This window comes from Apium graveolens, chromosome 11 (assembly GCF_009905375.1).
Source record: "Apium graveolens cultivar Ventura chromosome 11, ASM990537v1, whole genome shotgun sequence".
Taxonomy (NCBI): domain Eukaryota; kingdom Viridiplantae; phylum Streptophyta; class Magnoliopsida; order Apiales; family Apiaceae; genus Apium; species Apium graveolens.
The window spans coordinates 179,295,747-179,313,181 of NC_133657.1; the positions used below are offsets into that span (position 1 = coordinate 179,295,747).

At 34.5% G+C, this 17,435-nt stretch overlaps 1 protein-coding gene across 1 annotated transcript; it reads left to right on the forward strand.

Moving 5' to 3' along the window:
• Nucleotides 1-11,499: 11,499 nt before the first annotated feature.
• On the forward strand, nucleotides 11,500-15,096 carry LOC141697000 (lysM domain-containing GPI-anchored protein 2). Its single transcript, XM_074501177.1, has 4 exons — nucleotides 11,500-12,387; nucleotides 13,610-13,730; nucleotides 13,819-14,006; nucleotides 14,643-15,096. The coding sequence occupies exons 1-4, from the start codon at nucleotides 11,739-11,741 to the stop codon at nucleotides 14,744-14,746; spliced, it is 1,062 nt and encodes a 353-aa protein (XP_074357278.1). The 5' UTR covers nucleotides 11,500-11,738; the 3' UTR covers nucleotides 14,747-15,096.
• Nucleotides 15,097-17,435: the final 2,339 nt, after the last annotated feature.

The window sequence follows — 17,435 nt, forward strand, 5'->3', positions numbered from 1 at the left end:
AATTAATAAGAATAATTTAATTATTATTCAAAATAATTAATTATTCAAATTAATTAAATATTAATTATATTTTTAAATAATTACTTAGAAAAAATTAGAATTAAAAATGATTTTTTCATAATTTTTTGGAATTAAAATAAAATTAATACAAATTTTCTAAATAAACTAATAAATTATCAAAATAAGTAATCAATTTAAATAAATATTAAATAAATAATATTTTAGATTTTTGCAAATATTTAAAACAATTCAAATTTATTTAAAAAATAAATAAATTAATTAATTAAATTAATTAATCAATTTGTTTAAATAAATAAAACTGATTTTTAGAATTTCTAAAAATAAAAGTAAAAAATAAAAATAAAAAACAGGTTTTCGGAATTAGGTTTGGGGAAAAACGGATCAAAACCAGGCGGGAACCGGGTTTTGATTCCGGTCGCGAAGAACCTATACGGGTCGGGATGAACCCAGAATCCGGTGAGGATTCAGTTCACCGACCTGTTTTCTGGCCAATCTAATTCAGGATAATCCAACATTGTTTCATCCCGTTCCTGGGTGGTTTTCATTCCCCAACGTCACAGCTACACAACCATCACCTTATCGACGTCCGGCCACCGTCTAACCGCCATCTCCGGTGTTATGAGTAAAAATCTGAATGTATTTATCACTAGGGTTCGAGAGATCAAGGCCTTTAATGGTTGCTCTTGTGTTTCGTAACTCGAATCTGTCTTCACAAGATGCCTATGTATCTCTGTGAGTTCTAGAGAATCAAGCCAAAAAACGTAGTTCTAGTTTGTGGGGTGAGACCCCTTATATAGGCATATGATGCCTTTGAATTAGATTAGAGTTAGGAGACTTGGTGAACAAGTCTCAGATTTAGAGTGGACTTTGAAGTCCTCGAATGCAGGAAATTGACTCCTTGTCCCATGAGGTTTCTTGAAAGCCAAACTCCAAGGAATTGTATTCATACTTGGACTCCAGTTGTCAGTTGTTTTCTCCCATATTAATTAATTACGAAATTAATTAATATTCAGGTTTTTTGGGCCTTCCAAATGGACCTTAACAAAGCCCAAAACCGGTACAATTAATGCAATATTAATTACACAATTTAGGGTTTATTTTATTCCCTGTCATTTGCCCCCAACTTTTGGGCAATCATACAAGATTTCGTAGAAGTTAAGTTCATTTAATCCCTTACAGGGTATCTCTTTTAACGTAAAGTGTGGAGCGACCTACACATTTACAGCGATTAGTCTTATTCGAGGCTTCAGGATTTTTTTTGGAACTTCCAGACTAATTTTCTTACTTTGCTCCTATTTTTGGGAATTTTAGGCATTTGTCTTTGATTTTGTGGAATTATCCTTTAATTTCCGGAACTTTCTTGTAATTTCTAGAATTTTTACTTATTTTTTATATATATAATTTTGACTAGGATTTTTCTTCGGCCAGGATCCTGGTCGAACTAAAGGGCCATTTAATCCTGGTCGTGAGGTTTTCGATCAGGACGCATTTCGGTCAGAATCCTGATCAAATTCGGTCAGCATTTTGGCTTGACTTGTTATCCTGATCGAATAAAGCCCCTTATTTTCCTGGTCGTGAAATTTCGGCCAGGATACATTTTGGTCAGAATCCTGATCGAATTCGGTCAGGATCTTGGCTTAACTTTGTTGTTCTGACCGAATTAAGGTCTCAAATACTCTGGTCGTGGGATTTTCGATCATGATGCCTTTGCGTCAGAATCCTGATCGAAATTTGGTCAGAATTCTTGACTTTGACCCAATTCTTGACCGAATTAAGGTCCCAAATACTCTAGTCGTGGGATTTTCGATCAGGATTCCCTTGGGTCAGAATCCTGATCGAATTTTGGTCAGGATTTTGAAAATCAACCCTAACCGGGCTAGTATGTGGGCCTCGATTAATTTTTATTTTGTATTGGGCTTAATATCTTCTAGAACTTTCTGTTTTATGGGCCCATAATTTGGGCTTCAAAGCTGGGCTTGGATTTTTGGGATTTTTTCATTTTCCCATATTCTAGAACATTCCAGAGTTTTCCAACTTATCTCAAATAATCACACAATATAATATTATATTGTGATATATTTGATCCGAGTATATTCTGGAACCTTTCAGAATTGGGCCCAAATCATGGGCTGGGCTTTTTTAACCGGTTATAGCCGGTTAGACTTCCTTTTTACCGGCCCATTGACCGACCAAGTGCACTATATATGTGCAAGGGGAGAGTGTGTTCATTTCACACTTCTCCTCTCAACTTTCTCATTTCAAAACCTTTCTTCTCCTCTCCCTTAGATTTTCCGGTGGTTTTGCACAGTTTTCCGGCCAAGGCTCTAAAGGTCTAGCTTCTCCCTTCCTCATCTCTTTTCAAGCTTTTCTCACCTTCATCAATGGCGGACAAGAGCTCAGAGAGAGCGACAAAAATTGCATCAACTTCCAAGAGAGGTAACGAGATTTATATTCGTTCTTCTTATATGTCCTTGATAGATATGATCAATTTTAGGGGAGATGATTACCCATCCACAGCTCATTTTGATTCTTTCGATTATTGTAACAAATGGTGCAACACTGCTAGTATTGATTTGCTTAACCCACTTACAATGTATGTCCTCCCCTTAAAATAGTTCCTGTCGATGGTGGTGATCGTACATGCCACTGGAAACCAGATACCCTCTTTATTTATACAAACGCCATTTATGCGGGTCTTAGGTTTCCATTTCATGAGTTTATACTTAGGTTGTTAGCTGATTTACAGATTAACCCGTGTCAACTCCCACCCAATGCATGGAGAAACGTCATATGTTTCATGGTTCTATGCCTTAGGAATGGCTTCCCTCTTTCTGTAGTTGTTTTTAGGAAAATTTCCTAATGCTTCAACAATGCTCAGTGTAGTTGGGTATATATTTGGCAGAGGCCCAAGAGCCCATAAATTTTTAATAGTTCTTCTATTCCTGATAATAACCAACACTGGAGAGATAATTTTGTTGGCTTAAGATGGGAGAACGGTGATTGGGGCATCTGGTTTAGGTCCTCTTTTGGTAAAGTCAGTGATGGCAGCCCCACTACCATTCGCCTATCATATGCAGAAAATAAGATATATAGGGAGCTTATTAAAGATGAGAGTCGGACTTATGGTTGGACCTTGTTGGAGGAGTTTTCCCTGATCCATGTGGGACTCTCTACGGTCACTCTGCAGGGTATTTCTCATTCTCTACTTTGTATTCCTTCTCTTAAACATTATTAACATAACTTAATCTTTGTTTTCGTTTCTTTTTCATCTGCTCAGGTGATAAACATTGTTGTCGTACCAGTTGTTGAAGAGACGGCTAGGATGAAGAAGGCCCCTCTTGCTGGGTTGGATCCCGTGGCAAAGCTACAGAGCCTTCCTTCCTGAAGAAGCACAAGGATCCTATGGTGGAGGCCTCTTCAATGGGTACTGAAACCCCAGCCATTCCTGCTCGTACTCCCACGGGCGCATTTCACCCTCTTTGGGGTTTTCGGCGTGGAGACACTGTGGTTGGTTCCACAAAGCATGCTTGGTATTGGTCTTACCACTCCATTCCCCCAAAAGATTTTACTGATATTGTGGCTGGCCAGGACCTGGAGCGTGTGAAGCTCATTGAAGCTCAGTCTGTGGCTTATGTATGTTCTTATTTTCTAATTTCATGCTTCCTTCTTCTTTTAAAAAATATGAACCTTATTTATCTTTTTTCATCTTTCTTATCATTCCAGACCAATGCATATTTTCAAGCAGCCGTGAGACATGCGGAGTCCTGGAAGAAGGCCTCGGAGAAATCCGATAGGTCCTTGAAGAAGCATAAGGTCAAGTACACGACCCTGGAGATGAAGATGAAGTGTAAAGAGGAGGAGCTTGCTGAGGCCAACGCAGAGTTGGTGAAGCTCAAAGCTGAGAAGGACAACTTTATTGATCTCTACTCGGATACAGATGAGTTTGCTCAGTCCATGCGAGTTCGGGATGATTCGGTTTTTCCCGAGTTTTTCAGAACTGATTGGGACACGGCCCTTGGGTCTGTGAACGATGCTTGTCCGGATATCAACCCGGTGGACTACCCTTGTCCAGATGATGAGACTCTACTATAAAAGTTCCGATCCCAGGTAGTTGTTTATGAGGATATCCCTCATTCCCCACTCCTTCATGCTCTAGTATCTTCTTCTAGTCCTATCGAGGAGACTCCCAGCTCTTCCTCCAGCGAGACGAATACCACAAAGACATCGAGCGAAAGTGGAGAGGATGATATGGACGTAGAGGATACCTCTGCTCCTTAGACTTATGTTGGCCCTGCATGGCTTTATTGCTTGTGTTATTTATGCTTTGGACATGTAGTTTCTTTATCTTTCGAACTTGATTATCTCTATATTTATTCGCAATTGGATTACACATCTTTTTATGTCTCGTAGAAACACAACATTAGATTTGAAAACTTCACAAATTTCATAAATCTCTGGGATGCATCCCTTACATAGTTTTTGTAAACTAAAACTGTAATTCTATTGAAAAAAAAATTAAATCCTAAGTAAGCAAAGTTTCATGGTGCTTTTGAACCATATGTTAACATCTCCTTTTCGATGGACTACACATAATATATCTTCATGTTTTGAGTGTGCCAAGTTCCTAGCACCCCATCTCCATCCATAGTTTCCAACTTGTAGGATCCTCTTCCTTGAACACTTTTAACCTTGTATGGTCCTTCTCAGTTCGGGGAGAGTTTTCCTCTCTGCCCTACTCCAGAAGCTTCCACCTTCCTTAAGACCAGGTCGTCTTGCTTGAAAAACCTTTCTTTTACCCGTAGCTTGTAGTAAAAAGAAGCTCTTTTATGATATTCTATGATCTTTGCATGCGCTTCATCCTGCACTTCAACTATTAAGTCCAGGGCTAACCTTTGCCCTTCCTCATTTTCTTCAGCATTGTATGCTTGGATTCTCAGGGATGAATGCGATATCTCCACAGGGACGACCGCTTCTTCTCCATATGCTCTCTTCTTTAGAAATGTTAATGGCTCTAGTATACTTGTTCAAATCTATGTAGATGATACTATATTTGGCTCTACAGATGAAATTTTTTATAAAAAAATTTCCAAACTTATGGAAAGTAAATATGAAATGATCATGATGGGAGAACTAACTTACTTTCTTGGTCTCCAAGTTAAGCAAGTTAGTGATGGAATATTCATAAGTCAAACCAAATATATTCAAGATCTTTTAAAGAAGTCTGACTTAATGGATTGTACATCTGCAAAAACTCCCACGGCCACAGCCACTAAACTTGAAATAAATACATCTGAAAAGTCTGTAGATATTTCAAACTATAGAGGTATGGTAGGCTCACTTTTGTATTTAACAGCTAGTAGGCCAGATATAATATTTTCTACTTGTCTTTGTGCTATATTTCAAGCTGATCCTAGAAAATCCAATTTAATAACTATTAAGATAATCTACAGATATCTCAAAGGAACACCAAAACTTGGCATTTGGTATCTTAGAGATTCTGGTTTTGATCTAATTGGTTATTCAGATGCAAATTATGCAGGTTGTATAATTGATAAAAAAAAGTACCACATGAACCTGTCAATTTCTAGAAAACAAACTAGTGTCCTGGTTCAGCAAGAAAAAATCCAGTCTCTACATCTACAGCTGAAGCTGAATACATTGCTGCTAGAAACTGTTATGCATAGATATTAAGGATGAAGAATCAACTTTTGGACTATGATCTACAAGTTAGCAAGGTTCCAATTTTCTGTGACAACACAAGTGTTATTTCCATAAATGAGAATCCTGTGCAGCATTCAAGGACAAAGCACATTGACATCAAGTACCATTTCATTCGAGAACATGTCATAAATGGTACTGTGGAACTACATTTTGTTTCAAGTGAGCAGCAACTTGCAGACATTTTTACCAAGCCACTTGATGAGTCAACTTTCACAAGGTTGGTAAGTGAGTTAGGTATGCTCAATTATTCTTAAATTTTTGATGTCTAAGCAATTTGCAATGCAGCCAGAAATGAAATTGATTTTTTCTGAAAGAGTTAAAATTTTGGTTAAGTCAAAATTTGCACTCTCGACGGATGTTCATTATCCGTTGAAAGTGAATATCCATTGAATTCTATCTATCAATAAAAATCAATTATATTTCTGGATATTTTAGTATCTCGACGGATATTTGCAAAATATCATCCGTTGAGCTGTTTCAATCATAACAGTTAATTCTAACCTTATCCGTTGAAAATACTTACAGTCTATATGTATAATTCGACGGATAATCATTAGAATTTTGATAGTTTATTTTATTTTAAACGGTTACTTTTGGCAATTGCGATTGGATACTTTGTTGTATCTTTTAATGGTTAATTGATTTATTTTGAGAAAGTATAAAAGCACCTTTAATTTCTCACTTTCACTTTTATCATTCTCATTATTTCACAAGCAATTAACCCTCTACGTCTCCAAAACTCTAAAGCTCTGTAACTGCTTTAAATCACAAAAATGACACATGTAGTCAAAATCATGTCTTCAACTGAGTTTGTTTATGAGAAAAACAACTTTGTAGCATTGGTGGACAAGAACATAGCGGCATCTGAAGACTATCACAAGATGATGGACTTCATTCGTACTTGCAAACTCAACCATGCCATGCTAGAGTCTCCAATAATTTACTGTGAGGTTATGGAAGAGATTTTAACCACGGCTGTCTACAACGCGACAGATAAGACCATTACTTTCACTGTAAAAGGTAATGAGTATATTATTAATTATGATACTATTGAAGCATGTTTTAAACTGCCTGAGAATAACATAATTGTGCCACACACAGACACAGAGGTAAGCACCATGCTAGTCTCAATGGGCTATTCTCTCAATTCCACCAAGTTAGGTGAAATTAGGAGAATGGGGTTGAGAAAAGAGTGGATCTTTCTCTGTGACTCTTTTATTAAAACTTTTTCTGGTAAAATTAGCAACTTTGATGCTATTACTTATTCTATGGCTAACATGCTTTATATGCTGTTAAATGATAAGCTCTTCAACTTTAGTACTTATGTCATGAAGAAAGAAAAACGAGAGAAAAGGCTGAAAGAGAGGAGAGGAAAATAAAGTATATTGAGGAGATATAAATGTTTATACAAAGATCTTAAGAACTCAAGGCAAAGAGGATGAGCAGAATTAATAAGGATGGACAATTCCTAAACATCAAGGTTGGCAGATTCTTAAGAATTAGGGTTGGTTTCTTGAACAGTTATCTATTAGATGAATAGCTCAAGCTTGTAGAAGCTCTAAGAGGGACACCAATCATAGAGGAACTGAAAGTACTTGTAAAGTTAAAGGACCTCATTAGAGAAGAAATAGGATATGAGAAATTTTTCTGATAAATGTATCTGTCAAACTCAAAAAATCACTTAATGAATAAAAATTGTATTTTTGTCAATTCTTATGTAATGTTCTATTGTTCACTGTAACTTGGAGTTAGTCTTGTTACCATGCATAAATTTGTGATAAGCCATCTTGTCACAAATTGGGGGAGATTGTTGTACAAGACATGCCTGTACTATAACAAGACTAAGTCAAATTGACAGCCCTAAGAATTGGTTGTATGATAATCTAAATTTGTATTTTGTACTATATTACTTGAGTCTGTAAAAATTTCATAGATCAGAGTGAAGTATTTTTCTTTAAACAGCCTCAAGCCTAAGAATAAACTCTGGAAGAAGATCAAGAAGATCATGCCTCAGAGAAATTGTGAAGAAGCTTGGAGTTGAATAAATATGTTTTGGGAAAAATATTCTAAGTCAAGATATCTACAAGTCACAGATCAAGTCATATAGAGAGTTTCATTCGAGAACTCCAGAATGACTTATCGAGAAGTCCAAATTAGCTTATAGAGAAGTCTCAGAGATATCAACAAGTCAAATAAGGACATGAAGATTGAAGATATCGACAAGTCATTTCTGCATTAGAGAATTCAGAGATATCGACAAGTCAAAATGAATATGTGAAGATTGGAGATATCGACAAGTCAAATTCTCATGTGAGATCCCAAAGATATCGATAAGTCAATATGCCTATAGAGATCTCAGAGATATCGACAAGTCATTTTCACATGCAGAAATTTGGAGACCTCGACAAGCCAAGTTCACTTATAAAGAACTCAGAGACCTCGACAAGTCAAAACACTTATAGAGAACTAAGAGATCTCTACAAGCCATAATACTTATCGAGATGTCAGTTCTCTATAGTTCAAACTGGAGATCTCGATATAAATCTCAAGCACAGAATGCAAACCAGTTAAAGATCCAAGATTATTAATCAACAAATAACTCAATCACTGATTTGAAAAGTCTATAAAAGTAGTTTGAAGAGTACAAGATCAAAGGCCAAGATAAACTGACAAAGGAAAGTTACAGACATGCACGATTTGCAAAGATATACTAAGCCAGAAATGGAAAGCTTTAGATAACTTAAAGTAGGGTTTAGTACATGTTATTGCATGCTGTGTAAAACCTGTGTTTACTGATCTATTAAATAAACACTGATCCTTTATTTTTAAGTGTAACAAACTGATCTAGATTTTCTTGTAACTCTCTCAAGAAAGAAGCCGAGTTCTTTATCAACAAAGAACCCGAAAATTTGTAGCAAGACATACGTGATTTTATTGTAAAATTAAGTGAGTTTTGAAGATACTGTATTTATGTGCATGTTTATTAATTCTGTTTAATCACTATATCTCTACAAATTGAATTGCTTTGTTCACTATATCCAAAATAATATAAATTGAACTGCTTTTGTTAATTGAACCGTTGTTTAAAATCATAAGATATTTGTTAAGTGACCGGTTCTTCTAAGTTCTTAAGGTTTATGAAACAGACTGAACATGATTATATCTCATCTCATATCATTAGCATCACTTAAAATCCCGTTTAGTCGAACTTGAAAAGTTGATCAATAGGGGGTGAACGCTCTTTCTATTTGTCAAATATTTAGTTGGGAATCTCGTTCCATTTTTTTGGGCAATATTGAAGGAAAGACCATTCTCTAAACCGAGTCAAGATTTCATGTTAATAGCCGGTATATCTTATACTAGGACTACACATGGGTCAGATTTGGCTTGGTTCGAGATGTTTTTACGACCCGTTATAATTAGATCAGCTTGAAATTTTTTAACCTAACCCGTAAAAAATATAAATTTATAATCCAACCTTACCCATTGTACATCAGTTTAGGTCGGTTTGAATGAGTTGAAATTTTATAAAAAAAAATAGTTTCAGTACTAGATATTATCGGTCATATTTAAATTTGTAAATAAGGTAAAATGCGTATAACTTACAATTACAATACAATTATAATAGTAATATTTATATTTAATTAATATTGTAATTTTAGTAATGCATATTATCGTAAATAATATGCACACTCATTAAATGTAACCATATATTCATAAACGAAGATAAATATGCAAGTATAGGACCTGTTTGGCTAATCGTTAAGTGAGCTTATCTACTTATAAGTTCTTTATAACTTATTGATGAGTGTTTGCCGACCTAACTTCTAAGTTGAATTTATAACTTATAAACTGATAAGTTGAATGTTAGTAACGTCATATTTTTTCTCAACTTATTTTGATTTTTTATTTTTTTATTAACTTTGGTTTTAGTAAATATATTTTTTAATGTGAATTTAACTTAAAATTCACGAATTAAGATGACTATATTTAAAAAAATTCATTTTACTTCATTTAAATAAAATAAAATTATGACTTATAAGTAAAATTATTCAAACACTTACATAACTTATAAGTATTTATCTACTTATCACTTATAAGTTATTTAATCATTTTAAGTTATAAGTTACTTATTTTTAGATTTTCTAAACGGGCATATTAAATTAAATAAATAAAACTTTAGCATATAATTTAGCTATGTTTATAAGATATTGGATGTGAGAAAAATAAAATAAAATATACAACTCTTTTAAAATATCAAATATTATAGTACTAACACAAAAAAAACATATAAGAAAAGACTAAGATACATATCAAATTTAAAAAATAATATAAAATTAAAAATGATATATTAATAAATTCGATTGAGTAAGTTAAGAGTAAAAAAATTGGTTAACCGGACGCAATCCATTTATATTCGGATTGAATAAGTAACAAATCATTAAACATTATTAGAATGTAGATAGCAAAGCAATGGGCCCATCTTGAGGGCGGAAAACATTAGCAAACAGTCCTTGTGACTTGTGGGCCATCTGCATCCACACTAGATAAAAAAAGGTTGGCAGGCCTAAAAGATCCACATAAAGATAAAATCATATGATACGGTATGCAAGTAGTGCTTGGAAAGTTTGTTGAGAAAACAAACGAGAGGTGGTGTTGATTCAAGATTGTGATGGAACTTGAAAGCGGCGTTTTCATATTCACACTTCATTTTAATAATCTTCACGGGATTTTTCAACACGCGGTGCCACACAAATTAGTCGATGTGTGTTTTTATGCAAAAGTAGCTTAAATTAGGGGAAACTAACCAAACAGTTAACATTCACACACACCACCCATTCATACCTAAAAATGAAATTGTCCCAATGTCTCGTATTTTTATCAATAATTTTTTTATTAATAAAAATGAATTTTTTTTTTGCGTTAATATGAATGAAAAAATATGAATCAAATGAATGAAATAATGTGGGTATCACTTAAGAATATGTCTAAGAAATTTTTGGGAATATATAACATTGCTTTTAATTAAATCCTTTCTCGACTTGAAACTTATTATAAATGTATTCCTCTGATTTTTGTTATTTGATATTTTTCATTTTTGACATGTATTTATGTATTTTGAGAAATTAATATAATTTTTTTGTAGGAATAAAAATAAAAGAAAAATGACTAAAAGTAAGAATAATAAAAATAATAAGTGAAGAGGGCAACAGAACACAAACTGACATTAATGAGCATGGAGTCGAAGACCGAGTCCAAGTCTCCTTTTTAATGAATTCACATCTCCTGTCCAGATGCACCAGAGTGACAATGGTACAAGCAAACATTAATCTATATAAAATCACTTGCAGCTTTCACACGCGTTTTTAGCTAAGAAATTCCAAGTTATTTTTGAATGTGTGAAATGAACTAATAATAATTTTCAATAAGTCTTTCCACAATTTCCACCTTCATGTTAATTTAATACTCCTTCACTAATGGTAAACATAATAATTGACCCCTACTTATGCTCCACTACCCACAGTTGTACACTAATATTTCTGGTCATCATTTCTAAACTCCTCAAAAAACTAGAAAGAATATTAAATATCCTAATATTTTAAGATAAATCGTAAACAATATTATGTTGAATTGTTTGAATAATATTAACAATTTAATGAGACGGACAAACATGCAAATAAAAAACATATCTGACAAGTAGAACCAGAAAATATACATATAAATTGTGGAAAGATATGATAGTAGATCTGTAGATGAATACATTTATGATTCTAGTAGCACAAGAAAATTCCACACTTAAATTCATTGTATAACCCACTCAGACATCCCCCAAACTACCTCCCCAGTCTCCCTTTCTCACACACAACATTACCACAATTTGACTCCCTGTATTCACAATTTTACATACATTTTCATATCTATAACATCCACAACTCATTATTTGTGAGCCAGGCAGGGCTCAAAAACAAAAAAACACACAAGCTGAACAAAACAAAATGACCATCAACCAAACTCTACTCTTCTTACCAATCTTCTTACTCTTCATTCTCACAACAACTAATGCACAGCCCTTCAGCTGCAAAGCATCATCCAAATGCACCTCCATGATCGACTACGTATCCCCCAACGACACCACCATCTCTAACATCACATCTCTTTTCGGAATTTCCAAAAATCTCCTCTCCTACCTCGGCGCCAACAACTTACCTCCCACTACACTGCCATCTTTTCCCATAAAAGCCAAACAAACAGTTAAAATTCCATTCCCCTGTAAATGCGCCAATGGAACAGGAACTTCAGATGGTGTTCCCGTCTACAAAGTAGTCCCTGATGACGGCCTTTTTCATATCGCGTCTGAAGTTTTTGGTGGATTAGTCCTGTATCAACAGATACAGACTGCGAATAACATTTCTGATCCTAACAAGATTTTGATAGGACAGGAGCTGAAAATTCCTTTGCCGTGTAGCTGTGACGAGGTTGATGATGAGCCTGTGATTCATTACGGACATATTGTAACTGTGGGGAGCTCGGTGGAGGGGATTGCTAAGCAATTCGATACTACTCAGGAGACTTTGTTGAAGCTTAATGCTCTGCCAGCTCCTGCTGATCTCAAGGCTGGCGCTGTGCTTGATGTCCCTCTTAAAGGTACTTATACATAAAATTTACATCATTTGTTAACTCAGCTGAGAAGTTCAACTTTTATTCATCTATGATGCATATGTTCTTAAGCTTTAATTGAATATGAAACTGAAGAGTTTATAGCGGAAGACTTACCTTACGCTACATTTGTAGACTAAATTGGGTTTTCCGTGTAGTCGGAAACCCCAACTTTTAAATTCCGGTAACAATTGACTGTAAGGTGGATCCTATATAGTCAAAATAACACATAACATACCCTCCGCGACATATTGTCGTGCAAAGGTGATTCCGCTGCAAATTGTAGTCCTAGGCCTCTTACTCTAGATTTTCTGGCCAAAGGTAAGACTTCATCTCACCGCCCATTCAAGGTAGTGGTTTGCTAAAATGAAGTTCCTATCCACAACTACAGTTCACCATATTAGTATATATTTAAAGGTAGGTAGGAGAGAAAAATTATTATGAGCATATATTCTCTGTTATGCAGCATATTCCACCAACATATTCTCTCCGTGATTATAATGCTCATCATCTCAAATTCAACCATAAAAGACTATATAATTTATGAATTTTAATATATTATATCTGATTTTGATTTTACACGAATTCTAGATAAAATGTCGTAGAGTTGATGAAGAGTTTTTAGGATTTAAATATAATCCTTCAAAATCTTATTAATTATGGTGGGATTTCAAAAACCATAAAATATATTAAACAATCCCACAAAATCCATCATTTTATGAAGTCCAAAAAAATCCGTCAGCATGTGAATACCATCCATTTTTAATGGATTTTAAATAATTTCAGTTGAATGTCATCAAATTTTTAAGCGTAATTTGAAATTCTGATTGAATATCACCAAATTTTGTAACATAATTTAAAATCTTAGTTGAATACGATAGAATTCTGATACATTTTTTAAAATTTCAGTTGAATACATCTAAATTTCATGAACGAAAAAAAATTCTTTAAAATCTGACTTCAACACACCCCGTAAGAACCGCAAGTAGAAGCTGATTAGAGCTGACAAAGCTACATTTCATCTTTCCTCTAGCAAAAAATATAAGTTAGTGGTTTAGTACTGTGGAAATTAGCATATTAATATTGTAAGTAGATAGGATCTCATTAGATGCTTAGATATATTTACTCTATTACAGTTGCATTTCCATGACTAAGTTTTTCAGGGTATTTTTAATGTGTATCAATTACTAATGTTAAGTTCTGCTTGTAGCTTGTAAATCAAGTATTTTACCTACTTCGCGTGACTACCCTTTACTCGTCTCCAATGGCTCATATGTCTATACTGCTGGCAATTGCGTGCAGTGTAAGTGTGACGCTGCAAACAACTACACGTAAGTCCAATCAATCGAAGCTTTCTCGTATGCTCGTGCAATTATACTGGAAACTTCTAACTTTTACTTGTTTCATTATCTTGCTTAGATTACAATGTGAACCGTCTACGATGAAATCATCCATTTGGCCATCTTGCCCAAATACTCAATGCGGCAGGGTATTCCTAGGCAATGGCACATCTTCTGGCTGTAGTAGTACAACTTGTGCCTATCAGGGTTATGATAACCAGAAAATTTTAACAAACCTTACCACAGTTTCGACTTGTGCAACTAGCTGTAAGTCATTCCTTTTAACTTTTTCATATAGCATACAAATCTATCAGTTCCTTTTTCTTTCATATTCAAATTAAACTAGATCTTTATAGAAAGACAGCCCAATTGTTTAATTACATCGTTTGCTTAGTAAAACTTGACTGTGACCTTTGAATATTTACGACTCGGTATAATAGGAATCTACCGAGAGAGAGGTAATAAGTTACATTATCACCATTTTTTGTTAGTAGATGTGATCCTCAACAATCCACTAATATGTAAAAGATATTTAAACCAGTAGTTGCTTACCGGAGCAACCCTACTTTGCTCATTGTTGTAGAAATATCAAATATATCATCAATATATCTTTCTGCACTTTACGGTTACAGCGCCATTTAGCTTATGCTTCGCAAAGAGCCCCTTCCCTCACTTGTGATCTTATCAGAAACTACAAACAGTTAAAAAGTGAGATCCATAAGTCCATAAATAGATAGAAATCTTGCCTTCCTTTCACATCAGCTTTACAGAAAAAATTTACTTAGACAAACTCAATCACTATGCACCCTTAATTTAGATGAGAGTAATTGATAACTATTTATATCCATCTGACTTGACAATAAATAGTATACTAATCTTACAAGTTTTTTCCTCTTTAAACAGCCCCTCCTAGTAGTGCTACAAATATCAGCTCACTAGGATGGAGGTGGAACTTCCTCCTCGTTGCAGTCCAGTTGGTGTTGCTCTCTCTTCATCTTCTACAATAATATCACATATAGTTGCAAGGTATTCAGTTTCATGGTGCAGAAATATTAGAGCATGTCAGTGCAACCTACGTGTTTATTTTATATTTCCAAACAAAGATTTATCGACAAGCTTTGATTTTGACATAGTAGCATAAAGATTCTGTCCGGGAAAAGACCTTGATTGTGGCCATTTTGGACATCATATACAGCCACAAATTCTTTTTGCTGCATTACTTACAAGAATGCAAATATGTGTATCAGGAGTCCAAGAAGAGGTCTTCAGCCCTTTATTCTTGTAATATATGTACAATTTCCCAATTGTTTGCAATAAGTGTCACCAGAATAAGAAGTTTGCAAGAACTTTCATGAGATTTTAGAATGGTTTTGTGAGGGTGCTTTTAGATGGAACTGCATAGTTTAGTGCTTTTTAACCTTTCATAATCACAGTGGTTTGTACCTGTCAACTCCAGCAGAGGCAAGTTTGAAATGAGTATATCATTTCTAAATTTTAGTAATAAATATCTAACACAGCTAACAAATTTTTACAAAACCCATTAAAAAATGGAATCGGGGGTTTGATGAATGCCATTGCTGTGGATGTTGATGGCTAGGATGTGGTTCACTAGAGCATGTGCAGCGCGGTGCTACTTTGAACCTCGAGACGCGTAAAATACCGTTTCATTAAATAGTGGCACTGGACAATATTGGAGGAAGTAAAGAAAACTGGCCCAGTCCCTCTTCCCCGGGCTGGGACAGTTTAATTTTTTTTATTATTTTTCATTCACCTTTTGTTAAAAATTGTGCCCATCTACTGCATATAGACGTTACTAAATTAACGCTGAAATATTAACCTATATATAAGCGGTAACTTTCTTTTCTCTTATAAATACCAATCCCCAAGCCACTATTATTTACACTCTTTACTTCTAAAAAATATTATCTTAGCAAACATGAATCCAAAAAATAACCCATCTTCAAATCAAAATTCAACTCCTCAAAATCTAAACCCTCAATTTCCATATTCATATCAATACCAATTTCCAAATTCTCAAAATTCTCAATTTCCATTTTCATATCCTCAAAATTCTCCATATCCGTTTCCATTTCCTCCTTTTTCGAATCCACAATTTGAAACCCATCAAACACCTATCAATATTCAAAATTCTCTGGAAATGCAAGTCCCCGCCTGTGGTCACGAAAACATTATTGATCTAAATGATGATTGCGAGGAAACCGAAGAGGTACGAGAAACTCCTGGTCAGTGGAAGTGGGTTGAAGATAAACTCCTAATAAGTGCATAGTTGAATGTATCAATTGACCCACTAGTCGGTACTGATCAAAAAGCCGATGCATTTTGGGACCGAATTTGTCAATATTGTGAAGAATATAATCCTGGTGTTATTAAAAGAGGAGTTATGGCAATGAAAAAAAAGATGGCGACGAATAAATGAAGGTGCTCAGAAATTTGGATCGTGTCATGATGAGGCTCAACGAAGAGTCGGGAGCGGTTCAAACTTGGACAACATAATTGAGGAAGCTAATGCACTTCATTTAAAATATTACAAGAAGAAGTCTAACTTTGACAATCATTGGCGTGAGCTTTGTAGACAACCCAAGTGGAAAAATCCTAGAACTAGTGAAAGTTCTAAAAGAACTAAATTAAGTAGTTCTGGAACTTACTCATCAAAGGGAAATAATGATACACCAACATCTGATGAATTTGAACCGATTCGTCCTAAAGGTACAAAAGCGGCTAAAAGGAAGGGAAAGGGGAAGGCAACAGCTGCAGAAGTTGAGCATATCTCGCAGTTCAACGAGAATCGTTAAATTGTAACATTTAAATTTTATGTTTTCTTGTGTGTTGTTTTCAATTTCATGTTTTTTTACTAATATGATGCATTTTAATTACGGGTCATATGTTTTATTTTAGTGACATTTTTAAAAAAATTAATCACTTTAATTTATTATTATTATAATTAAAATCAAATAATAAAAACAATTATTAGATATATAATATAATAATAATATAAGGGGTCCTACACAAATGTGGGAAGTGGGTTTAGCATTGGATATGTTGAGGTCACTTTTTTATGGGGTCATTTCGGGTGACGTGGCAGAGAATGTGTAAGTGTCCCGGGGGAGTTGACCCCGAGGGTTGTGGATGCTCTTATGGACATGTTGTACATGTACTAGGAGTAGGGTGCAGGAGATTGCTAAGAAGTTCGACACCACCCAGGAGACGTAGAAGCAGGGAGGAGCCAGGAAAGTAAAGTTGTTCGGACGAAAATTTTCAAATGTGTATGTTGAATGCTAACATTTTAACTACCATATTACTCAAAAATTGATTTTCTGCAAGGAGACTGAGAATTGAGATGGAAACTAAATGGTTTCTTGACTAACCAGTCCAAGCTTCATGTTAATCTTTAATTTCGGGACTAGAACTAGAGATCATTCATTTAATCGAATAAAAAACTTAGTTGTAGTAATCAAACAAGGCCCTTTTATAGCTTACATAATTACATTGGCGTTGTTTTACCACTATAGCATAATAATAATAATAATAATAATAATAATAATAAAAGTTTGTTAAAAAATGATAATATTGTTAATTAATTTAAATAATTAACTGGCATAGCTGCTAAGAAAAAATAAATAAAGGAAATAAATCATTATTTCACCTATTGATACATAAAACTTCATACCTCTAACT